The sequence below is a fragment of the Epargyreus clarus genome, unplaced genomic scaffold (assembly GCF_041222505.1).
Source record: "Epargyreus clarus isolate Ecla_fem2 unplaced genomic scaffold, WU_Ecla_fem_2.2 ptg000023l, whole genome shotgun sequence".
In the NCBI taxonomy this organism is placed as follows: domain Eukaryota; kingdom Metazoa; phylum Arthropoda; class Insecta; order Lepidoptera; family Hesperiidae; genus Epargyreus; species Epargyreus clarus.
This window is the reverse complement of record NW_027332230.1, coordinates 12130161-12157255: the sequence shown is the minus strand read 5'-3', so window position 1 is coordinate 12157255 and position 27095 is coordinate 12130161. Positions and strand designations below refer to the sequence as shown.

Genomic DNA, 27095 nt, shown 5'->3' with positions numbered 1-27095 from the left:
AAACAAAAAAATATATATTGCACTCATTATACATATTATAGACATTAAATACACTTTTTTATATTTAAAATAGGAATTTAGACTTAAGAAGACCATAATAATATTTATAAGTGTATTGTTTTATCAATAAAATAATGGGAGTAAAATTGATATCATAATAACAATAAAATTGATATGGTAAAGGTTGAAATACAAGTATATTCAGACCCTAATCTAATAATATTACATGTTTTCTTAAAAAACAATTTAATCCTTACTAATATTATAAATCCGAAAGTAACTCTGTCTGTCTGTCTGGTTGTCTCTACTTCACGCCTAAACCACTGAACCGATTTTAATGAAATTTTGTAGAAAGATAGTCTGAGACCCGAGAAAGGACATAGGATAGTTTTTATCCCGGAAATCCCACGGGAACTAGGGATGGCGATCTAAGATGGATTAATCGGAGAATCGATCTTTTGGACCAAAAAATCGATTATTTTAATCGATATTAGTAAGGATTGAATCGTAAACTATGCATTTGATCAAGTGATGATCTTTAGCAACTTTGTTGTCCATGAGCCCACTAAGTTTCCAGAGTTGGTACGACCAATTTTCGCCAGATGGCGCCACTGTCATTCCCATGAAGGTACGAATTTTCAATCTTATATATGTTAGTATGTCATATTATTTTCTTTTAAACGCGGGCGAATCTGCGGGCAAAACCTAGTAATGAATAGATAATGAGTATCAACATTAATGTACCGCTAATCTCTTGAGAATAACTTCACGTTTTTTTTGTGCGTCAGTCATTTCTTCATCGTCTGAATCTTCCTCCGAACTGGAATCTTCATCAGAGCTGCCATCTTCTTCCTCTGAACTGTCTTCTTCATCCTTCTGTAAGAAAATAATTGTTTCTGAATAATTGCAGTAGCAGTTGTGTAATTAAAGTTTTACGTACAATATCTATCTTGTCTTGTCTTGTATATAAAAATCAATAGCTGTTCATTAGTCTCGCTAAAACTCGAGAATGGCTGGACCGATTTGGCTAATTTTAGTTAAGAATTATTTGTGGAAGTCCAGGGAAGGTTTAAAAGGTGAGTAAATATGAAATATATTTCACAAATAAATTCTGAGGCAGTACAAAGTTTGCAGGGTCAGCTAGTATGCAATATATGCCAATATTCAAAATTTCCTAGATTATTTTATTTAACAAATGCCATTTATATAAGTAACACGTTACATTATCGACAATATTTCATAATATTTAAAACCGTCAAACTAAAACTTTAAAGATATCCGCATTACTTTACCGACCATATTAAAAGTATATAAAACCGACAAGGTAAGATATAGTAAAATTACAAAATTCAGAATTTAAGCAATCCTAATCAGAACCAGGAAACCTTTAACACTATGTGTTATTGTCTGTTGATATTGTTCTGCAATGTCTCTGTCCTATCTATTGACAAACTCTTAATGAACAAATTTTTAAAAGATAGATAGATAGATTTACTTAGAAACATAGATTAGTAAATATAACTCACTCCAAACAAGAAAATGTAACCAGTTTTGTCACAATTGAAATTGTCACTGTCAGCTATTTTCGTGTTTGAAAAATATTTAAAAAAATGTAGTTTTTTTGGGCATTAACGAATTAAATGATATTTCTCCGCACTTTTTCTTCGTTCTCGAGTTTTTGCACCACATAACTGCGCATGTCGGCATTGTTCCGCGTAAATTACACCATGATAGTCATTAATGGCTTAATTCTGTCAGCCTTAAATGGCTGACAGAATTGAAGCCATATAATGGCTTCCTACAATTACAAGGCGGTCAAATATCTATACTTATGTATGCTTAGAAAATAGATTAGTTTAATCTAGGCATAAAGTATACCTCTTTAGCTTTTTCTTCTGCAGGTGTGGATTTCTTTACTTCCTCAGGAGGTGGAGTTGGCTCTTCTTTAACAGGTTCCACCTCATCTTCAGAAGACTCAGCATCCCACGCATCTTTCACAGATTCATTGTCGGACTCTTTCTTTTCTTCAGGTTTTTTTTGGACCTCCTATTGATATACACATGAACGAATAAACATTAAATATATACATTTATACACACACATTTATTTATTTTATTGATCTAATTAGAACGGCCGAGGCCACTTACACTAAATAGATATTTTTTTTCTATTATGACGTTTATAAAAGTTACAAATCCTGCAATCATCTATCAATAAAAATTTATTACTGGACGATATAGACATCTGTGTTCTGTGACCACTCTCAAACATAATAGCATTCTCATCTGTTGCTAATTACAGTTGGACTGCAACCTAAGGATTAAGAAACTACACATCATGTAAGTTTATCTGCCATAATATACAGACAGCAGTACAGCAGTTACAAACAGTATTAAAGAACAGACACATGTGCAAACATTCAAATCATTGATTAATATGGAAACTTTACACACCTTTTTGTCAACAACTTGTAATTCAACTTTCTTCTCTTCCGATGGGGTTGGTGGTGCTTCTTGTGACATTTGCGTTTTCAATTTAGTTGGCTTAATCCTAGTCCCTGGCCTCGGTGGTTTCTTTTCAGCTGACCCGATGTCAATGCCCTGAGCTTTCAATGATTCTAGCAGGGCTTGAGCTCGAGCTTTCTCAGCTTTCTGCTTGGGCGTCAACAACTTACCCTCAGCTTTAAGTCTTTCTTTTCTCTCCTTTTCTTTTTGCTTTTTCCGCTCCTTTCGTTCTTTTTCTAACCTAATCGCTTCGAGCCTCTGCTGCTCACGTTCTTCTTCTTGCTTTAACCTTTCTTCTTCTTCGCGTTTCAGTCTTTCTTCTTCCTCTTTGACCTTTTTCAAAGCCTCTTGCATTGCAGCAATCGTCTTCTTAGTAGGTCCCTTCTTACCTTTATCATCTTTATCACCTTTATCGCCTTTGTCACCTTTCTTTTTTTTCTTTCCCTCCCCCGCTGTAGTGTCTTCGCCATCTTTTTCTTCAGATGGATCTTTTGGCTCTTTAGGTTCTTCTGTTTCTGCTGGTTTAGTGTCTACTTTCTTTTCTGGTGCCTTTGCTGGTGTTTTTGCTTCAGTCACTTCTTTTTTAACTTCTTGATCTTTCTCCTTTTTCTTGGCTTCCTGCTTTTTCAATTTTTCTCGCTCTTTCTTCTCCTTTTTCTTTTGAGCGGCAGTTTTAATGGTGACGTCATTCTCGTTATCACTACCTTTATCATCGGCTTCATCTTCTGGCTCAGGTTTAGGTTCTTCTTTCTTAGCTTTTTTCTTTGTTTTAGTTTTCTCCTCAGCTGCCTCTTGTGGTTTTTCAGTTTCTTCAGTTTTTTCAACTGGAGCAGGGGTGGCTTCCTTTTTCACTCCCGAATATTCCATTTCCAACTCTGCCAATACCTTTTCTAAATCATCATCACTATCATCTTTCTTTCTTCTGGCCTTTTTCCCCTTTTTACCAGCTGGCTCTTTCTTTTCTTGTGCCTTTTTCTGTGTCTGCTTTTGAACCGGTTTATCCTCGTCAGAAGATGGTGGTGCTTCAGGAGCTGAATCACCTGAATCTTCGATTTCTAATAATGAGAAAGCACTCTTCTCTTCCTTCTTTTTATTCTTAGTTGATTTTTGAACTGGTTCATCATCAGCTGATTCATCTATAAAAAATAAAGAGTTATGATTTCTGACACTTTCACTGTATACTTATTATTCTAAGGCAGCATGTTAGCTGCTACTCTTGTTTCATCTATCCTTTTTAGTTAGAAAATACACACTGAACAACATATAACACAGTCAATATTAAATTTGAATAGCTAATGAAATTGGGCAGTAATGTAGTGAATCCAGGATTTTTTTAGCTCAACTAACTTAGGCCTTGTGCTTTATAAAATAATTTATCGCCCATCACCAATATTAGATCTTTCTATTTCTGAAATTTTGCTTCCCTCTAAGGCTACATAGAAATCTGGAAAATGCACTATGCAATAACGTGAATACTGACTATTTGTTTGGAGTGCCTTGTTAACAACAACTAACATCCAACTCAAATTCGCAAGTTGCAAGTCGAGATCTAGCAGGTAAATTTTTCCCTATATCATTTAAACATATGCATTAGTTGTATGTAAACAGAACATGCTATGTGATCCATACACGCAGGTCATGAGCTTTTTGCAAACAAGCATATTCGAGTCGCATTCGGCAGATTTGCACCCACTCTAAAATTCTCTTAAGGATTTAGAATATTTAAGATATTATTAACTTAAGCTCCTTAGTATTACCGTCCTGTACCTACCAGTGATGTCAGGCACTTTTATGTAAAACATGTAAATTATACAAAATTACATTGCCATAATTCATGGCCACGGTTAGGTTGGTTAGATGTAACATGTCCTTATTCTATTCAATGACTTCTGAAAGTCAATATGATCTGTAGCAGCTGAGTTACTAATGAATGCAACAATAAAGCAATAATGAGTAACAATGATGTGAGTTGGACAGACAGTATTCTAAGTGTCAACAATGGCATTTGTAAAAAACAAAATATTTGTTTGCGATATATGAGGTTTTTAAAATAATAAATTTCACAATCACATAGATATTTTTAATTGGTACCAGTTAATTATTGCAATTTAGTTATTTATAGCAGTGAGAAACTAGTCGTTTGGAATTCAGACATACTACATGGGGGTCTGGGGTTCAAATCAGAGATATGACAGCATGCACCTGAGATTTTTCAATATATGAAATTTGCATATTTGAAATTTATGGTCCTTTATATTAATAGTAAAGAAAAACATTGCAAGGAAACTTCCGAGTTCTTACAACAAAATAAGAAACACAACAGAATAAGGTGAATTGATCTCAAAGGAGCATGAAGTCTGCTAATCGACACTTATAGCGAAACCTTTCTCACTCTGGACCCTTTCTCACGCATGCTCAGTAGAGACATGGTAATTGGTTGATGAGAATTATTGCAAATGAAATTGAACCAGTTTCGTTAATGTTTAATTAAAATCACAATATAGTGAAATAGATCATGCTTAAATGCTTTTATATGCTTTGAGCCGTATGGTGTGATGATAATCATCTGATAAGATGATTAACCAATAACATCCCAAAACCAACATCATTAATATTTCCTGTGTAATGAATAACAATGAGACATTACCTTCACTGCTCTCAGCTTTCTTCTTTTGAGCCTTGTTTGAAATGGATACATTCTTAATATTCTTTGTGACTTCCTTTACATCAGAATCAATCGACTTCTTCGATTTAGCTTTCAGTTTTGGCTTCTCGTCCTCACTTTCCTCACTATCAGCTATGATCCTAAAAACATTGCATATTAGAAAACAACTTTCTATTTCCCTTCTTTAGTTCAACCAAAAAACTAATTTAAGTATGATACGTTCATAAGTTGCTAAAGATAAGTAATGTTTAATATGATGAAAGGCTGTGCCAGCCAACTATTGCATAAAAAGTCACAATTTTTTTTATTAATAACCTATAAGCTACTTACTTTTTTCCTTTATTTTGCGCCGGTTTTAAACTTTCAGTGGTGGTAGTTTCTACATCGCTGTCTCTGAAACAAGTCGGATTATAAGAGTTTTAAGTGATAATTGTAATAAAACGTCGGCAGCATATGTTATAGAAAGAAATTTACCCGTCTTCGGCCGTCTGATTTCTTTTCCCCTTTTTAGCTTTCCCCATCGTGTTTGGCGGTTATATTAAGTCACAATGCCAGGCAGATAATATTCTAAATCCGAGTATTGTGTGATTTCTAGCATGTGAAACGTAATCAATCCACAAAATGGACTTGTAGCCGAAATATATTCTTGATTGCTCGTCGACGTCGTCGTGTTCGTCTCTTACTCACGTCAAGAATGTCAATGTCGTAAAACTCGTAAACGCAGTGACAGAAAAGCATATTAGTCTATGGTTTACTTTTCTAAAAGTTAAGATCACACGCACTGCGTTATTTTTTTTAACACTAAAATGCGAACTGATTTTATGTGCTTCAACTTTAACACAAATTTGCTATATTGCTTAAAACCACGTTAATTCCTCATTTGAGAATTTTCGCTTTTCCCAATATTATTTATCCAATAAATAAATGATTATGCATATCACTTATTTCAGTCTGTGTACTCGAAATATAAAGAAATTAACTTCAAGATTCAAATAAAGTCAATTGATTAATTAATGGGGATCTCCCTGTAGAAAGAACATTGATTAATTATGTCGTGGGCGGAATCGATTTGAATTAAAGTTTCATTTAATTCTTTATAAACCTTTAAATAAACATTTGAGCAAAGAGAGCACCATAAAAAATCCTAATCTTCATGGTTTTCACATTTAAAGTTTTAATATAGTTAGCGCTCCAGGTATTTTAATTATAAATAATAAGAATGTTAAATCTGTAACTCAATTATTCGATTTTTTCACTTTACTATCGTTTAATATCAGTGTGCTAAATCGATTTTCAAATTATTCGATCTAAGATTGACAGATAGCCCTTGTTTTTGAACGTAGTTTTTTTGACAAAAGGTTATAAAAATTCAGTAATGTTAAAGATTATTTGGTAAATTTTAGTCTAATATAATTTTATTTTTAGTAAAATGTACAAAGGATTTTCGCGTGTATTTGCGTTTTATTGTGCGGATAAGTTGCCATCGGCGTCTACATGTAGTGTTTTGTTAACCCGTAAAGGCAGATTTGGTGGTATAGGTTATGTTATCAAAAGGGGTAAAAAGCATGATAAGGGGAGTTCGGCGCCGCTTTTCGTTCCTGTGCCCGTGAAGCCCAATTCCGACGATATAAACATAGGAGAGGAGTTTACGGGGCGTTTAAAGAAGCAGGATTTGTTGAAAATTCTGAACAGATTCTACCAGAAACCCGAAGTGCGTGTACTTGCGTCAGAAAACGGTTTGGACGATCAGCTACTGCACCAGGCGTTCCTGTCGTTCAGAAGACACTGTTTAGAACACGATCTCCCGCCAGATTTACACATAATAATAAGCGACGTATTAATGGGTGAAGATTATTTTTATTTACAAGCTTTTTTTATCTCTTATTAGGTTTAACTTTTTGTAATCGAGGATTTGTTGTAGGCGCGGGGCACGTCGACGACCTGTTTCCGTATTTCCTCCGCCACGCGAGACAAGCGTTTCCTCATTTAGACTGTTTAGATGACTTGAAGAAAATATCAGATCTCAGGACTCCTGCTAATTGGTAATTATTTTAATTTTCAAGTAATTTAAATAATTAACATTTATTTCGTCATAATTGTAATTAATCTTATGGTGTAAATAAAGTCTTAGGATTTTTTTTAATCATGTCTTCGTACGTCATACACATATGACGGTATCAGATTATTATCTTGATTTGTTAATTTTAATATTCAGGATATGAAAATATGCAATTTTGTTACAGGTATCCTGAGGCACGCAATATAAATAGAAAAATAATATTCCATGCAGGCCCTACAAATTCAGGAAAGACCTACCATGCTATGCAAAGGTTTCTTAAATCAAAATCAGGTGTATATTGTGGACCATTGAAATTGTTAGCTACTGAAATTTATCATAAATCAAATAAAGAGGTAAGTTTTATTTATAAATTTAAATTAATATATTAATTGTTTTATAACTATTAATATACCTCTCTTGCTTTTTACCTGTATTTGCGCACAATTGTTAGTTTTATATGTAATGATTTTCATATTTAAAAATTTTGGAAGGCAAAAACTGGTTAAGACATATCACAACAAAGCTACATATTTGCTATAAAGCAAGTTTTAAAATGTTAATTATTAAATCAAAACAGTTATTATAAATTACAGTAAAATTTTGCATCAATAAAACTGTTTTTTTAAGGATCCAGAATCATCATCAACAGCAATTACTTTGTTCATATTCCTAGCTTGTTCCATTGACAAAATTGAAGTTGGAAATTGTAACCCAATTTTGAGAACATTTGATTTTATTCAATACAAATTGACATAAAAATTGTGCATGGTATCTGAAGGTATTTAAATTTCATCTAAGTGCTATAATTTCAGGGTACTCCTTGTGATTTGATAACGGGAGAGGAAAGGCGGCATGCGTCCCAGTACGGTACATTAATAGACAATAATAATGAAGAAACTGAACCTACCTCAGAGACTGAAACCTTTTTGTTGGATGAACCAGAACTTACACCGTCCAAACATGTTGCTTGTACAGTGGAGATGACTTCTTTGAATGATAGATGTGAGTGATTTTCTATTTACGGGTTCTTAAGAATTCCCTTTTTTTAAGCAGTACTTTTATAATATAAGATTTTTGTATTATTTCCATTAACATTCAATTTATTTTATGTTTTCAAAGGTTCCTTATAACCTTTTTATATTATAGTATACCATTAAACTCATTTTTCTCTCGCTGACCACCGACCACAAACTATTCAGTATAGTATAGTAGTATAGTAGTATTATGAAGTAGATAAATAAAGAAAAACATTGATCTTGAGTATAAGTATTAATTCATTTGAGCCTTGGAAGAACACTGTTAGATCATGGACAAAGGATTCTATAACCCTGAAATCTAAAGTTTCATTTGTGTTATATTACTAATGTTCTTAACTTTGAATCAATTTCAAAATATAATAAAGCCAGTAATTATAAATTCCAGATGAAGTAGCCATTATTGATGAAATTCAAATGATTGGCGACATGGGCAGAGGATGGGCGTGGACAAGAGCTATTTTAGGTCTGTATACAATATATCTTCTTTTAAATTATTCCTATCTAATACAGTGGTATTCAGAAGAAGTAGAGAAGTATAAAACCTTTACTAAATTGCTGGATTTGAGGAACTCTAAATATCTGATTTTTATTATTGTTTGTGGGAGATATAGATTACAGGTCAGTTATATTTTTTCAGGATTACAAGCAGATGAATTACATTTATGTGGAGAGGCTGGTGCGATAAATCTTGTAGAAGAAATATGTAACACTACTGGTGAGGAACTAGAGGTAATTGAGAATATTTTTAAAAAATTTATATGTAATTTATGTGCCGGATTAGTCACTTTACCGTTGCAACATGCTTATATCTATTAGTATTCTTTGAATTCTGTGTATTATTTCAATTTCTGTGTCTATGGCATCCATTATGCAGGATCTTTATGGTTGAGTATCAATAGATATATTTTATTATTTATTATTTTAAAGAAATGGACCTTCCATTTGGATTACACTACTATAAATAAAATGTTTCTGTAAACACAAACCTGTGATCACAAAAGATAGCTTCATTTTTAATTAATTTCTGAATATTATTTACATCCAAATCCATTACCAAACCAGAACTATATTTAATTCCGCCATTGAAGGTCAAAGTTCACTCAATAACATGGTCTTCTAATTGGTTTGGTTTGGTTCCAGTTGAGAAGCTAAATATTATGTTTACATTGGAAAGCAGAGAACTATTTAAATAGTTTTTAAAAATATTCGACATTGAACTTGTTTGTATTTTAAAGCAATGTTTGCCAACATTGGCACGGTGTCAACACACGCTGCAAGCTGTTGCATCCATTCCCAAGTTATTTTGGGAAAGAAAGTAAACATTGTAAACATTTGGTTGCTACATACTCTTATCTCTATGAGCTTAGCTATAGTTTTGTTAAGGTTAAAAAAAAAAGGTCGGCCAGTCTCTGAAATTTTATTTTACGCTTACTACTACTTACTTTAGGTTAATACTAAAGGGTGTCGGAATGATGTCTCTGAAAATTTAGCTTAGCAAAGCGAAAACAAATAACTGTCTGAAGATATTTTTCTCGCTTATGTTAAGAAAGAGGGAGGGGAGAGGAGTCCGTATCCCCTTTTTTATCGCTAATGTTAAGTTGGAACAACTGCTCTATTCTTGCACCTTATTTTTTTGCTAGCGTCAGTTGGTACTTTGCGATTTATTACATTTTTTTTGTAATATAAGAGTAGCAGACGAGCATGCAGTCCACCTGATGATAAGTGGCTACTGCCGCCCATGGACATCTGTAATCAACCCCAGATAGGATTAGATATTCCTACCTGAAGTCGGCCGCAGATACGCCGCTACCCCTGAGGACTAAGCTGGAACGCCTCGGAAAAGTCTGTCTCCTTTACCACACCCTTCAAACCGGAACACAGCAACGCTTAACACTAATGTTATTAGGTAGAAAGGTGTGGCGGTGGTGCCGCGGGAGTCGAACCACAAAGGGTTCTACCACCGTAAAACCGTATAAGGATATATGTGTTAACTTTTACCCCTGTTTTAGGTGCGATCATACAAAAGACTAACAGAATTGAAAGTGGAAGATTCCGCATTGGGCTCACTGGACCACGTGCGTCCCGGCGACTGTATAGTGTGTTTCAATAAGAACGACATTTACAGTGTAAGTCGTGCTATAGAACAGAGGTCAGTCCTATGTTGAGGCAGGTATCCCATATAGATCAGTCTCATTCTTATATTAGAATCTTCTATCATTGAATTTGTGATCATACTCTATGCAGCAACAAGGGGTTCAAGATATACATAGTGGAAGATTAAAAGGATAAAATCAAGCTTGTGATTGTACATGCTCACATATGATCCATAAAATACAATAAAAAGTATGAAAAATAGGTAATAATTAATAAATTATCTTATATATATCAATAGTAAACTGTCGTAAGCGGCAACTGCAGTAAAATGTCTCTCACGAAAGGACACCATAGTGCATGCGATCACATTATTTTACATACTTATTTTTATGGATAATCGTGTCAATTTAAGGATTATTCAGGACATGAATTAAGGCTTTATTATTTCATATTAAGTGTAAGCTGTGCTGGTCATCATTAGAAATACTTGTAAAAGGGTTTAAAATCAATAACAGTGTTTATATGCTAGTTGCATATATTTGTATTTTTGTTCATTTAAAAATAATATAATTTTATGTATTATATTGTTTGTGCGTTTCCTCGATAAACGAAACACCTTGTGAAAGGTTGGTTCGATATTGGCGTTAAAAAATGCGTAAAAAACATATTTTTGATACATATACATACTTTGATTATTATACATTAAAATGTATAACGAACACAATTTTACAGTAATTAATGTATTTCAGGGGCCATGAAGTGGCAGTTATATACGGTAGTTTGCCTCCTGGAACAAAGTTAGCACAGGCCAATAAGTTCAATGACCCGGACAGTTCCTGTAAAGTTATGGTCGCGACAGATGCTATAGGACTCGGTATTAATTTGTAAGTAATATTTATTACATGTTTAACAATAAATTGATAGAAAATACGTAATCATAAAAAATCAGTTTGAATTTTTCTTTTTTTTTGTCTATCGGTTGTTTAATTGTATTTGTGTTGGTTTGTGTGTTGACTTTTTTAATTTAAGTTTAATTAATAATTGCGTTTTGAATTTCAGGAGTATAAGAAGGATAATATTCTATTCATTGATCAAACCAGTAGTTAATGAAGATGGGGATAAAGAAATGGATGTTATTAGTATATCTCAAGCACTGCAAATCGCGGGTAAGTGTAACTTTTTAGTTTCAGCATTTTTTTATAAGATTGATGTAGCGAACAAGCTTGCAGCCCATTTGATGGGCTGATGGTCTGATGGTCACTGCTGCTCATAGATATAACCAACTCTATATAGTGGGGAGAATTTATCTGAAGCGGATTTTATCTTGAAGATGCATTGCTACTCTTAGAACTGTAATATGCAACTCAGCTACCACCACTCTTACCACTAATTATCAGAAAAGTAGATAGACCCCTTTTGAAAGCTAAATCAGGTTGGAATTATTGCATTATGTTCCTCTCTAGAACTTTCATTAAAGGAAAAGTAGATATAAAATATAATTATGGGTAATAAAAAAATATAATATTGTAAAAGTTCTGAGGTTGGGATTATAATTTAACAAATTAATCATTTTATTAACTATTCTTATATTTTTAGGTCGTGCTGGCAGATACGGTAGCGTGTGGGAGACAGGCTACGTAACCACATACAAGCCTGAGGACCTCGCAACCCTCAAGACGTTGCTAGCGAAGCCCCCGGACCCTATCACCCAGGCGGGGCTCCATCCTACCGCTGAACAGATGGAGCTGTACGCGTACCATCTACCCCATGCCACTCTTAGTAGCCTTATGGTTAGTAGAAGTGTAATATGAGATTGTGTTTTAAAATAAGAGATAGCGTTTGTGTTTTAAAATAAGTTCTGTCTGCATTGCAGTTGATAGATCTTTTTAATGTTTATAAACAGTGTACAAAACTTGCTCATTTGTTTATAAAGATACAAAAATATCTAAAGTTCGTGAAAATAGCCAAAATACAAAATAAAAGTACATTATTATAATACTTATGGGCACAGATTTCCTTTCAAAGTCTCAGGGGTTAGGCCACAATCTACTGAGCTGGTCGAATGCGAGTTGGTTGATTTCATTCACCTTTGAGAACTTTTTGTGAAGATCTCTTAATCCTTCCTTACTTTACGATAGTATAGCAAGTGATCCTTACTTCCTTACTAATATTATAAATCCGAAAGTAACTCTGTCTATCTGTCTGTCTGTTTGTCTGTCTGGTTGTCTCTTCTTCAGGCCTAAACCACTGAACCGATTTTAATGCAATTTTGCACAAAGATAGTCTGATACCCGAGAAAGGACATAGAATAGTTTTTATCCCGGAAATCCCACGGGAACTAGGGATGGCGATCTAAGATCGATTAATCGGAGAATCGATCTTTTGGACCAAAAAAATCGATATTTCGATATTTTAATCGATATTAGGAAGGATTGAATCGTAAACTATGCATTTGACCAAGTGATGATCTTTAGCAAAGTTGTTGTCTATGAGCCCGCAAAGGTTTCAGAGTTTAACGCGGGCGAAGCCGCGGGCAAAAACTAGTAATAAATATTTTATATTAATATAAAGCTGGCCTCGTTCATTACATACATTACGTACATTCGTTTTCCTAGTTAGGTTTCCTGATCAGGATTTCGAATTCAAATTTCCGTGAGCCTTCCACAGAGATTAGGTTACTGTATTAGGATTTTTACCACCACTACTCTGAGTGTTTCGAGAAAGCACGTTAACAAGGAGAGTCAATTTTATCACAAAATTACGAGCAAATCCAGAAAAGAAGAATGGAATTTCCGTTCGTGTGCGGCGATACGAACAAAATCTATGAGAGCGATGCATTCGGAATGACTTAATTCGGTTTTTTTACCATTCTGACCCTCCGAACGCACGATATATTTCCGAACCGAACGTTGGGGTCTCTTTCCGTTCGGAAAACGAACGATTTTTTCTCGTTACATATAACATTTTATATGAAAAATAGCATTCAGATTCCCGAATCCGGAAACCGAATACGAAAACCTAACAATGAAAACGAATGTATACGGCCAGCTTAACAAACCTGTTTTCCTATAGGACATCTTCGTACACCTGTGCACCGTGGACGCGACACTGTACTTCATGTGCAACACGGAAGGGTTCAAGTTCCTAGCGGAGATGATCCAGCACGTGCCGCTGCCGCTCCGGGCACGCTACGTGTTCTGCTGCGCGCCCATCAACAACAAGCTGCCCTTCGTGTGTGCCACCTTCCTCAAGGTGGGTGACACACTGTGACTCGAGGTGGACTCTTTGTGGTTCGACTCCGGCGGCACCACCGCTACACCTTCTGCCTTCTATCAGCAGCGTTAAGCGCTGCTGTGTTCTGGTTGTGGTGTGGTAAGGAAGACATACTTTTCCGAGGCGTCCCAGTTTAGTCCTCAGGGGTAGCGAGCGGCCCATCTGTGACCGATCTCAGGTAGGAATATCAAATCCTATTTAGGGTTGATTACAGATGTCCATGAGCGGCAGTATCCACCTAACATCAGGTGGACTTCATGCTCGTCTGCTACTCCTATATTATAAAAAAGACGCATAGACACGAAGGCCCCAGTTCCTAGCGGAGATGATCCAGCACGTGCCCTTGCCATCAACAACAAGCTGCCCTTCGTGTGTGCCACCTTCCTCAAGGTTGGTAACGCACCGTTGTAGTTACCAGAATAGGGCTACGGTATCTTCTGCCTGTCGTAAGAGGCGACTAAAAGTGGGAGCTCTAACCGCCCGCCTAGCGACCCCGCGAAGAACAATGGTATTTGTGACTACATACTGTTGTACTTCCAATCGGGCAACGCCTAAGAGGGCTCCGGGTGCGTTCCTTTGAAGATCCCGGAGTCCTGTCCGCAGCGCCGAGGACGGTCACCGGGGGGGGTTTTAATGAGGTAAAAGTCGCACATAACTCGTCGCTCGTGGGAGCTGGGAGTCGGGTACCTCATGAAGGTTTCCCTCTTGTCAGCAAAAAAAAAGGGTAACGCACTGTGACACGAAGGCCCCTGTTCCTAGAGGACATGATCCAGCACGTGCCTCACTTTGGCGAATACAAAGGAAGATCCCGTCAAGCTGGATTTGGCTCTGCTTCAAAAGTCAATTTAGAGCTTGCCTATATAATACAAAATATTTAGAAAACTTCGATAAAGTGATTCAGAAATATCAGTGGCGCCATCTGTTGATGATATGCCAAAACTCAAAAAGTCAAAAATAGTTGTTTAAAGTAGTTTAACGAGCGGATGCCAAGTCCGTTGTCTTTCAGGCATCTTCGTACACAACTTCATAAATAAAACGGTGTTGCTTGGACATTTTACGCTCAGGTTAAGACTGTACTTCCTTAAATAAGATTGCAGTAACAAACGAGTATGCAAACCACCTGATGGTAAGCAGTTACTGTCGTACAATATGAATACGAGCACATCTACACTGCTTAATCGTAGAGATCTTTCCCTTTTACCCTCCCCCACTGTTGTACTTTAAAATTATATACTACAATACAATAATATAAGTAAAATATATCAGTTTTTTTATGTCAACCACAGATGGTCCGTCAGTACAGCCGTAGTGAGCCGATTACGAAGTCCTGGCTGAGCAACACTGTGGAGTGGCCGCTACCACCGCCCAAGACCATCATGGACCTGGTCCATTTGGAGTCTGTGTTCGATGTGCTGGAGCTCTACTTGTGGCTCAGGTAACTAGTGACTAAAGGGCCACTTTTAAATAAATCTATAATGGTCAAGAGTATATTGGTTTCCCAGAAGTAGAAAGGTTTAAATTTATTTATTTATGAAAAAGTTGCCAACATTCTTTACACCTTACATTTTAAATGAAACATTGCAAAAAAGTAAGGTAAGTGCTAGAATAATTATAGGCAACGACAGCATGAAAACAAGACATCAAATTACATAAAATTAAAGTTAAATTAAATTATACTAACGTAAAATTAAATTAAAAGGTTTTAGAGGTCTCATTTTTTCTGTCATAGACCACTTGTTATTTATTATTCGATACTTAGTTGCCTTTGGAACTGAGTTGATGTGGTGAAAATAACAAAACTTAACTTAAACTAATAAGGACTGTCTTTAATGATTTAAGTTGTGGCTCTAAAACATAGATTTAATCTCATGATGGAGCCGACAGCTTGAAAATATTAAAGAAAATTACTTTGTTACATTCACAAATCTTAATTAATGAATAGCTGGATATTTTAAATGTAATCAGCCCCATAAATGTATTGACAATTTTTCACTACTAAAATTTGACTGTTCCACAAACAGTTGAAAAATACACCTTATGATCCTATTTGAAGGTTAAATAAGTAAATAAATAAAAATAATAACATTTATTGCAGTTATCGGTTTCCCGACATGTTCCCTGACGTGAAGTTGGTGCGTGAAATGGAGAGTGAGCTGGATGCTATCATCCAACAGGGCATATTTCAAATAACGAGGTAAGTTCATAAATAAAATAGGTATGGTAAAAATAGGAATTAGTAAATAAATTATTATATATTACATATGTGATTCTAGATAAGAGAATAATTCTTATTCAACTTGCCTGTAGTATATGTAATAGTCTCGTTTATGATGTGTAAAGAAAAGAAAGTCTTTGTACAGCCTTTCATTGGCATTTCTTTATAATCTCGATAGTATTAATATAGTCATGAATTAATTAAAAAAGCTTCATTACCTTTTTTACTTCTGGTATTACAAGTAATGTCTTAATTCACAGGTTGCTTCGTAACTCAGAACAAATACTTCATGATGATGAAATTGGTAGAGGAAAGAGGAGTTCTCGAGCGCACTCGCCGGCTGGGGACGATGTTCCTAAAGGGAAACTGTCTGAAATGCTTGTTGCTAGGGTGAGTTATTACGGTTGTCTATAAAATAACACTAATATAGATTGTTGTAAAAAGGAATAAAATATTTCAATTAAAAACAACATGCAAAATTACTGGAAAGGGTGAGAAATAAAGCGCAATTGACGAGGAGATAAATTAAAAGTAAATCCGAGATAGGGGTGAAATGGGGTTAACTTTCAGGGGTGGAAATGGTTTTGTCACGATTTCTAAAGTTGAAGTTGTGCGTTCTATACGTGCTGTACGTAACAAAAAAGGCCACCAGTACCCTTACCAGGAGTTTTTACGTTTCGACAAATATGACTGTTTTGGTATTTGTTTACGTATGGGCCAATACGATTTCCTAGTTCTGACACAATCTGCTAAGGGCGCTGATTGGAATTTGTATGGGCAAATACGTAGACAAATACCAAAACAGTCATATTTGTCGAAACGTACAAACTCCTGGTAAGGGTACTGTACTACTAAGCGGGAATGTCTCGGAAAAGTATGTGTCTCTAATCGTCTAAAATACAATAGAAAAAGAGCACATCTTAGGCTCTTCAAAGGCTATTTTTTAATCAAACGACATTATTCCAGGGTTTGATCACACCACAGATGTTGAAGAAGTTACAACAAGAGCTGGTCACAGAAAAATCAGAAAAAAATACAAGTTACGATAGACGGAGCAAGATTAATAGGAATAGAAGGAAATAGTAGTGAACATTCTGTTATTGTTGTGTATTTTAGCTAGGACTGTAATATTGTATGGATGAATGAAATAAAGTGTATGTTTCTGGATTTCACCTGTTATTATTTTATCCTATAAACCTAGAGTATTTGATTTGGAGTATTCTGCATTTTTTGACCTTTTCAAGTTGATAAAAAATGTTTTTATACATCCTAATTTTATGACTAAATATCGTAAACAAGAGAACCATTTAGTCAATAGATACCAAGAAATACGCACACTGCATATTATCTTAATTGTAAACGTAAAAATAAAATTCTATTTAGTATCCTTATCAGTAGTTTCAACTAAAAGACAGCCGACACTAGTTTGAAAGAAATAAATAGGCCTCTTTTAGTCAAAGTAATTGTTAGTTAATAGTGCGTAAAAACGGCGTAACGTTTTCCATTTATGTTAAAAATAGCCGAAATCTTGCAATTTGAATACCCGTTATAATATATGCACAGGTGCTTATTACCTAACCGGTGCGTATCAAATTGTTCGACATTTTTAACTATAAGTTAATCTATACGACGTACAAACGCACGGTTGTATGGTAGTCAGTTCATTATTTTTAAGAAACCCATCAAAATCAGCCATATCTATCACTATTAAGTAATCTCAGCAATGTTTACTCAATACAGTGTATTTAATGAGTTCGTGATCAATATTATGTTTGTCCGTTATCGAAAATGCAAGCGTAAAATAACGACCTATTGACATAAAGAGCTATAAACTTATCACCTAATAACTACGAGAGGGTAGTTAACGGAACACTCTCATCGGCGTCTTACACGGTCAAATGTCACTTTATAATGCAAATCTTGAAGAGATTGCCTTTTTTTCTACTAACTTTTTATTTTCTAAGTGAACATCTTCCTGGAACAGCTGGTATGGAACTTTAAGTGCCTTGTGGTTTTATTTACGGTGAAAATATTTTTAAGCCACGTATTTTTCTAGCTTTCAGAGTGTTTGATGATGTGGACGGTACCGAAACAATTTTGGCTTTTGAAAATGAGAATATTAAAATTCAGTGCAAAACGGACGTGCCTATGACTTATTGCGGGTTTTTACATCCAAAAGGAAAAAGATTTTCGTGAGTTTTTTATTTTATTTTACATATGACTAGGTACCTCATAATCCGCGCTATCTAGATCTAATGATATTCAGTTTAAAGTTATTTAATAAGAGGGGATTATGAACGTAATGTTTGTTGCAATATATATTTTTCATATACACATTATTTAATTTAATAATGATCTGTTGCTAATTATTAGATTAAAATCAGGATAGAAGTGTTTAGCCACAGTCCACCATACTGGCAAATTGCTGTTACTAGTTAGAACAATTAAAATATTACAAGAATAAAATTCAGTCACATAAATTACTGCTACGCCATTAACAGGTGATAACAACTTTATAATACGCGTAATTGGAATTAAGCTTTAAATGGCGCCGAAGTTTATTACGGGGCTTCTTGTGTATACCTATGAATATGTAAATAATAATTTGATGTAAGGCTTATATAGTTATAGCTATACCTACAAGCCTCTTGAAAGGACAAGATTCAATAGTAAACCTTTTATTCTTTGGTATTTAATTAAATCGGCATATGTTTTTAAATATTTCTTTTCTGTATATGATTTCCAGTGAATTTCTTTTATGGTTACTAAGTATGATACACTATTTATAGACATATCTATTGATAACAGGAATGACCTTTATAGTAGATAGGTACTTATCTATTTCTTCTATAATGCAATTAAATGGAGATAACTCATTTTGCGTAAATTTAAATGTAACTGTTACTTTTATAATTTTGATGAACTTACTCTCTGATACTTTTTTAACAAATTTCAAAATAGTTGCAATAGATATTTGTGTAATAAAATTTAAATTAAAAGTTTTACAGATCGCGATGTCAATGACGGGCAATGCACTATTAAAATAAAAGTATCGAAAAACGACGACGGCGAATGGAAATGTCACATAGGCAGGCAAACAGTACGGGTGGAGACTATAAAGAAGATCAGAGTAAGAGTCGTGAACCAGGTGGCTGCAATCCACCCGAATATCACCGCAGTACATGGGAAGCCGGTTACCATACATTGCGCTACGACTAATGGGTTCGTGCCTATAAGCTACTGCCGATTCGAACCACCTAAAGGCAGTCCTTTCAACATAGATTCTGCAGTTACACCTAAAAAGTACGTACACTTCACGATTTTACTGCTTATTTTAGTTTCTGACGTTAGATCGAAGTATAAACGAGTTTGCAGTCCATCTAATGGTAGGTGATCACTGCCACTCAAGACATTTGTGAACAACTCCATATAGAATAAGGGCTCGACTTGAAGCTTATCACAGATGTGTTACTACTCCTGAGGGCTAAGATGGTAGATTCATTATGTTTGTGATATTGATACACTAGGATTCCATGTGTCGTAGGTGCCATACATAGACGAATACACAAACACCTAGATCCAGACCAAAAATCATCATTTAGATATATCTGTCTGACCGGGAATCGAACCCAGAACCCTATGCGAATCAAACCACACATGTATGGTGAGCTCTCCGCCGCGCGACTATCCTCGTATGTATTTAATTAAGAATTCATTTAGGGAAGTAATTTAATTGAAATGGTTTTATTAGTTTGTCCACAATACAATTGTAATTATTTTCATAAAACGTATGTTTTCATGAAATAATTAGTTCCAGTTATTACAGTTTGTTTAATAAACGCATTGTATTGTAAAGTAGGTCGATGAGTTGTAAGTTTATGGTTAAAAGTATTACATAGATTTTTGCTTCTGTGTTATCTTCTTATTTATCCAGACAAATCGCAACATATTCATTAGTTTCCAAGAACAAATGTTGTGTTTTTACCCAATAATGTAGCTCCAAAGCACGTTTGGGCAGTAAAACATAAAAGTCGTTAAAAATACCTATAGTTACCTATATTCACAACTATGTAAATGAGATGAGAAAATTATGTAGATGTTAATGATTTTAAATGTGCCTAGAGACATGTTCTTAATGTTTCTTTGTATCTTTTTACTTGGCAATTACATGGTTGAAATGGAGAGCGTGACTGCACGGTGTGGCCATCACCAGCTTCGAACCTTAGGTCACGGAGCGTCCCTGACAAGATTTCAAGTGCCTACCGAGACTTTATAGAAAGATTATTATCTAATTCATTAATTTTAGAAAATCTTTAGGCCCCGTTTTTGCGGAATTACTTCTTCTATGACTTATGCAGACTCTTTGTAATACAAATTAAATAGCTTATTTTTCTCATGCTCTCGGAAAACGCACCCCCCTGAATGTTGTGCTCCTGGCAGCGGCTTCTCATTTAAGTTTCTAGCAACGTCGTCGGTTAAGCAGAATAATTCAATCAACTAGGACCACAGTGTGCAAACAAGTTCTCAGCAACGAAAACACTGCTGTTATAAGACAAAAAATAGTATGGCAGTTCAACACTCATTCCCCTGCATTTTAAATTAAGTGGATTGCATGAATGTTAGTTGTTAGTGCTGTATCATAAAGATATAGAAATAGCAATAACTACGAAATAAAGTAAAAACATGTTCTTTATAAAATCTCATTGTCGTGTAACATCTACCTACTTAGGTTATTTGCTTCGATAATCCTTTGCTCTGATATTAATTTATGTGTAATTGCTTTTAGTCCGATACTGGGCAAGTATTTTTATCCGCAAAACAGAAGTCTTGACCGAGGGGACTGTGCGGTCACCATACGCAAAGTAAAGTACGATGACGTTGGTATATGGACTTGCGGCGCTGGCCTTGATGATGGCAAGGAGTATACTGATGTTATCAGGATCGATGTTGAGGGTAAGTTATTTTATGCATTTAAAGTAACAAACCGAGAATGAATAGTTATACAGGTCTGTGGAATGGTCGCTGCTGGCCATGGACATTCGTAGCCTACTCCACGTTGGCTAATAAGGTCATGCCACAGGTTAGCCACATATGCGGTTCCACCCCTGTGCAATAAGTTGGAGCTCAACGTGAAGTGCAAGATACCGTCAACCGTCAAGCCAGAATATAGCAACGCTTATATTTAGCGGCTTTAATTTCTAAGCAATTATCTATTAGTATTCGTTATGTTAAGTTAATCATGTTTACAATGTAAACACAGTCATCTGTTTTTAAATGTATTCATGATACGTAGGAAACTACGTTTATCTTTTTTTTTGCGCTGGCTATAAGCAATATTTATAATTGCTGTGGGAAAATTTAATTGGTTAAATTATCTCTAAGGCTACATTAGTACGTAATTAATAACTTGTCTATCAGTACTACAGGATGTTCAAGGCTTGTTTATATTTGTTACAATGTCTTGCTCTAATCTCGTTCAAAATAAGTCAATTATCAATCATCTACTTGAGAACAAGATAGATATCCTAAGATTGATTAATTAATTATTTCATTACCTATAAAGTAAATGCTTAGTAACTAGATACAAAAACAGAATAATTAGAAGAACCCATGACATGGATAATGCCTGTCAATTAAGTACCTACTTAATTTTTCAACGCTTTTTACTTAATTTTAATGGTTGATAGATATGTTCAAAATAGGGAATATGCATGTGATTTAGATTTGCTTGTTATTTTTTTCCTCGGTACGTTACGGTCCTGAAATTCCATCAAAACCATTATTTTTTCTTTATTTCGTGTTAAATTGTTTAAAACTTTAATCAAAAATCGTAAATTATGCGCGCGAAATTCAAATTTGCAAAACGCATTCCCATTGGTCGAATCGAAAAATGACGTCACATAGCGTGTTACGGTGTTTATCGGCGTCGATATTCAAACTGTTTGAGAGAAAAATTGTTTTTGTCTATATTCCTACAGTGTTATTTATTACCTAGTGCGATTTTTCTAGATAGTATTATTAGGAATAATCAAGAACAATGATTGAAAGTAGTTTTGTCAAAGCACAATCGGACTATTTACCTAAAATATGCAAAATGAATAAACTGTTTTTTATGCATAGGTCAATTCGGAAATATTTAACTGATCATAACTTATTATGTTAATATTCTTTTTTTTTTATAATATAGCAGACGAGCATACAGTCCGCCCATGGACATCTGTAATCAACCCCAGATAGGATTAGATATTCCCACCTAAGGTCGGCCACAGATGCGCCGCTACCCCTGAGGACTAAGCTGGAACGCCTCGGAAAAGTCTGTCTCCTACCACACCCTTCAATCCGGAACACAGCATCACCTAACACTGCTGTTATTGGGTAGAAATAGGTGTGGCGGTGGTGCCTCTGGAGTCGAACCACAAAGGGTTTTACCACCTTCAACCTATCACCTATCTTCACCTATCTTTATAATATTATAATAGATTATAATGCATTTTGTGTGTTTCAAATGATGGTGTTTGTTGTAGAAGTCGATAAGTACCTAACGAAGTAGATGATCAATGCAATATTTTAAAATCATTCACCTAAAATTATTGTTTGTTACAGTAAATACAAATGTTAATGCGATTTTGGAGATACTATATCTGTTTCCTATAATCTTGCACAACATTTTTCGTATTTTCGCATCTTTTGCAAAAGAAAAAACCCTATATAATGTATTTATAGTACTGGTTTTGCACAATAACTCTAGGAAATATTTATAAAGTGGTTATTTAGCCTTTCCCATGATGTAAATAGCGATGAAACCTGAAAACGTTTAATAATTCCTTTATGTGCACACAGTTATCATCAATATTAATACAAATCACGCTACGTGACGTCATTCAAAGAGCGCGTAAAATGGCGGCGTTCAAATGTGTCAAATTTTATTGATACTTTAAATAATTTTTAAAAAAATACTTCAAACACGAATAAAATTGTTTATATTTTTTACTATGTTAAAACGATGTGATAAGTGGTTTAAAATAATAAAATAAAAATGTGCATATTCCCTATTATCTTAAATAATTAACAATCTATAAATGTTATCAAGTTTCCGGTTTATGTGACTTTTATGTAGGTACTTACCGCTACCATAAAACTAAAACGAACATAATCAATAATTGAAAGGTAGTAGAACCAGGTTTGACGAAGAGGTAGGTACCACCCCTACACCAATTTCTAGCATGAAAAAAAAATGTTTTGATAGCAGGGTGTGGATGCCATAACCAACTGACTTACATATAAGGCGAACATCTTAGTACTCAGTCAGGAGTGGCAATGCATTTGTAGGCATGTGTGGTAAGGGAGACAGACTTTTCCGAGGTGTTCCAGCTTAGTCCTCAAGGGTAGCGGCGCATCTAGGGCCGACCTCAGGTAGGAATATCTAATCCTATCTGGGATTGATCACGGATGTCCATGGGCGGCACTAGCCACTTACCATCATGTGGACTGCATGCTCGTCTGCTACTCCTATATTATAAAAAAAAAGTTCGAGGGTTCATAATTCATACTATCTGAAGCAGCTAGCCTTGTTCTATATTATGTGTATAGAGCTGATTACAGAAGATTAAAGGCTGCAGGGTTCACTTACATTTACGGTAGTCACATTCTGTGTGATATTTGATTTTTGACTAATATTTTTGCGGATGTTTTATGAAACTGGTTTTTACGATAGGCGGTTTTTATTTACGCTGTCCTAGTGGCGATTTCGCTTATCACGATACATATAAATGGGATATTAAATGGTCACATACCAAATAAAAATCAGCCCATCGTTAGTACCCGTTAATTAATACAATTTAATTAAAAGTATGCTGTACATGTGTATTTTTAAGCGCATTACATTACAATCATCTCTTCAGTTTCAACATTTCTTGTCATTCAGGTCTATATACAATGTCAACAGCATCTGCAACGGGGATTACATTTGGGGGCATACTCATCGCGATTGCTTTGGTCATCCTTGGAGTGATGGCTTGGAAGAAACGTGCGGTGTTGGGCGGGCGGCGGCAACCTCCGCCTCAACCAGAGGTGATAGAGATCCAAGAGTTGGGGCAGAGACAAAGGTCACGCTCCCCTGAACCAGGGCGGATGGTACCTAGTGTAGTCGTTCAGTCGCCTTCAGAACCTGGTGCTTCGCCACTAATACCAAAGTCATAGAATCAATTTATATATCTTTAAAAAATTCCAAAAAATTCAGTAACTTGATCATAATTATTTTTTGGCAAAAAACGAGTCATTAACCGACTTCTTTTATTATTATGTTTTTAATTTATCTAATTATTTGATGTTTTATTGAATAGTTTTAACGAGTCAGTTTAATTTGCTGTTTATTATTATAATGAGTTACACTTATATAACAATTTGAATGTAAATACGGTGTTGCCAATTACATTTCCGGTAGAAAAATAAATCTGAATAATGATTTTGTTATGTAAATCTGAGTAATTGCTAAGTATTATATAATCAAAAAGACGCTTAATTAAATAAAAATAGATCTTTCTGTATTTACAAACGTTCAAAAAGTTTTATGATAATAATAAATAAAACTATGATAATTAGTTTTATTTTATCGCACAAATATTTCAAATGATCTGCATGAAGACTGCGTATCATGGTGAATATGAAAAATAAATATAGAAGTCCTTAAAAGTTTATTAGCCACAGATTATTCTGTGTACATAAAGAGTTTATATAAATATTATTATGTTTGTTGCCATGTAGTATTAGGAAATAAAACTTTGTTATATTATTCATTTTTATTTCTTTTTCATATACCTTAGAATACTAACTTTACACATAAATGTGACATTACTGAATACACATAATTATAAAATACTAGCTGACCCGGCAAACGTTATGTTGCCATATAAATAAAAAAATGTTAAGGGTGACCAACCCTGTACTTAGGGGTATGAAAAATAGATAGTAGCCGATTCTCAGACCTACTGTATAAGCATATAAAATTTGGTGAAAATCGGTAAAGCCGTTTTGGAGGAGTACGGTAACTAATATTGTGACACAAGAATTTTATTTTAAAATGTTAAGCTTTTATTAACTTTAAAATACTGTATTAAATTACTTAACATAAAAGACTCATTTTATTAAATTATGGGCCCTACAAGTTCTATATTCAAGACAAAATATCAAACTTTCAAATTCTAGAACATAATCTACATTTCTATCTTTATAGGAAATATTTAAATCTATTAACTACTAAAAGCTATATATATAAAAGCTATATAAAAGCTTTTAGAGAGGAAACTTTTAATAATGATAGAGATTATAATGAAAATGTATTCAACAGTTATACAATAAAGTTCTTAATAACTAGGATGGTTCAACATATTAGCCAACCGTTCCATATTGACTGCATACACTGAATGTGATGCTATGGCATTTTTGTGCACCAGCAAAGTGTTGTAGAACTCATCTATTGTTAGCTTGTCATCGTTCTGCTGCACATTTCCTGCACTGAAAACGAAAATTACATACAAATCGTCACACTAAGGTCAGGAGAGTCAGGACACTAAGGCGAATGCTCAGACATAGGAAAAAGCAAAAACACCCAGACCCACAAATGTAATCTAATCATTTATATAGGTATTAAACCATAAATGGAAACTGGAATAAATTAGGCATAAGACTGTTCGTAAAAGGTAAGAGAAGTCGATTAGAAAAAATAAAAAGTACCTATGTGTTAAAATATTAGTGCAAATATCAATTGGACTTATCATCAATCATACAATTCAAGAAAGGTATTATTAATAACAAATAGTCCTTTAAAGTCATATATTGTTATTTAAAAATTAGAGTTACCTGCAAGCAATTTCATATGCAGCAGACTGTTCCATCTCATCAAGTGTTGGTGGTAACCTTGGACCCAACACATCTGTACTCTCATCCAATGTAACCCTTCCTTCTGCCTGAGGATCGTACGGAATATTACAATTCCGAAGCCACATATTCGGAGCATAACAGCCCATATCATACATAAAGTGCTTATTCCTCATCTTATAAGCTTTGCGTTGAGATATAACTGAGGTTAGGACATTTTTGAGGAAGTTCTGCACAGCAACCACGATTAAGTCTGCGGCTTCATCGTCTGCACCTTCGAGGCCTAGCTCCCAAGCTGCCAGCATAAATCTACCGACTACCATGGCATGGTCGGGTAAAAATATCTCCTGTAACATTAGAGTAAGAGGTAAGCTTCAAAAGGACTTCTTATATGGAGACACACATAAATTAATCATATCGTAGAGAATCCAAGCTTTCCTTATTATGAGAGGAGACTTATGTACGTCAGAACAATTTAAAGAGTGGCAGTGTATATCAATGAAATTTTTTGTTGTGGGAATAATATTTATCATGCACAAATTTTGTAATAGAAGGTATAAAAATCAGGATTTACCTGTTTAAATGGAGGAAGGAGACTAAAATTAAAGACTCAAGAAAAGTGTTTTATTCAAAGTTGTAATAACTTCGATTCTCTAAATATTTGATTGAATAATTAGATAGATACAAGAATAACATAAAAAGAAATAACTGACCTGAGCAGCATATTTCACACCGTCAACCCCAGCACCTGGGGGCGAACTGGGGGGTAGGTATTCCAAAAGATCGACGGGTTCGAAATTAGATTTCTCCGACGCTTTTCGTTTATAGCGCCTGTTGTTCTTGTTATACGTGATTGCCTTCTCGTGCGCAATAGTCATCGACATCTCTGCTAGACCTTCCACTTTGTTCAACAACGCTAATAGAAACTCATTGTGATAATGAACCTGGTCAATGTTTAACAGAGCTCGTGCTTCTATGTCAAACTCCTCTTTAGTAAGTTTCATTCGAAACCACTGTTTCATATGACTGAAATATTTCGTCGATTTCTCACCTAACGCATCGTTTAGTTTACGTCTACAGATGTTCAGGGCGTCAGATGTCATTGTTTAGTAAGTGTGTATATCTAAACCTTAAACATAAGTAAATATCGATTATTACTATATTCTAATGGCGGTAGGATGTTCCGTTGGTACCGCTTTGTTACTTACTTTAGCATCTATGCACTATGTATTTACACTGTGAAGAAACGTCCCCTGGAATGCGGGGTAATGAATATTATTTTCCGCCTTCGATTTCTGAGATAGGTTGCAAATATATTTTTGAACGAGAAATATAGCACGAACTCAACACGCCAAATATTTTATTGACAATG

The 27095-nt window shown here is 34.8% G+C and overlaps 4 protein-coding genes across 4 annotated transcripts in view; 2 read left to right on the top strand and 2 right to left on the bottom strand.

Moving 5' to 3' along the window:
• eIF5B (eukaryotic translation initiation factor 5B) overlaps positions 1-5874 on the bottom strand; it is a 29930-nt gene extending 24056 nt beyond the window's left edge. The window contains exons 1-6 of the mRNA XM_073085458.1: positions 5644-5874; positions 5500-5562; positions 5152-5309; positions 2454-3640; positions 1879-2046; positions 745-876 (exon numbers count right to left, since the gene is read on the bottom strand). Coding sequence (XP_072941559.1) covers positions 745-876; positions 1879-2046; positions 2454-3640; positions 5152-5309; positions 5500-5562; positions 5644-5690 — 1755 coding nt within the window. The 5' untranslated portion in view covers positions 5691-5874. The remainder of the gene's footprint in view (positions 1-744; positions 877-1878; positions 2047-2453; positions 3641-5151; positions 5310-5499; positions 5563-5643) is intronic.
• A 628-nt stretch (positions 5875-6502) lies between these two features.
• Positions 6503-17014, top strand: Suv3 (Suv3 RNA helicase). Its single transcript, XM_073085960.1, has 15 exons — positions 6503-7013; positions 7091-7211; positions 7413-7581; positions 8041-8230; positions 8651-8728; positions 8903-8994; positions 10275-10414; positions 11109-11243; positions 11419-11525; positions 11956-12149; positions 13432-13611; positions 14919-15067; positions 15728-15826; positions 16108-16237; positions 16814-17014. Exons 1-15 carry the CDS (start codon positions 6599-6601, stop codon positions 16928-16930), a joined length of 2316 nt encoding a protein of 771 aa, XP_072942061.1. The 5' UTR covers positions 6503-6598; the 3' UTR covers positions 16931-17014.
• A 463-nt stretch (positions 17015-17477) lies between these two features.
• Positions 17478-24642, top strand: LOC140751871 (uncharacterized). The gene is made up of 5 exons (XM_073085963.1): positions 17478-17834; positions 17904-18039; positions 18848-19150; positions 20634-20800; positions 23772-24642. The coding sequence occupies exons 1-5, from the start codon at positions 17759-17761 to the stop codon at positions 24044-24046; spliced, it is 957 nt and encodes a 318-aa protein (XP_072942064.1). The 5' UTR covers positions 17478-17758; the 3' UTR covers positions 24047-24642.
• LOC140751872 (transcriptional adapter 1) lies at positions 24627-27089 on the bottom strand. The gene is made up of 4 exons (XM_073085964.1): positions 26932-27089; positions 26437-26852; positions 25706-26070; positions 24627-25360 (listed from the first exon to the last, which is right to left on the bottom strand). Exons 2-4 carry the CDS (start codon positions 26824-26826, stop codon positions 25210-25212), a joined length of 906 nt encoding a protein of 301 aa, XP_072942065.1. The 5' UTR covers positions 26827-26852; positions 26932-27089; the 3' UTR covers positions 24627-25209.
• Between the last annotated feature and the right edge of the window lie 6 nt (positions 27090-27095).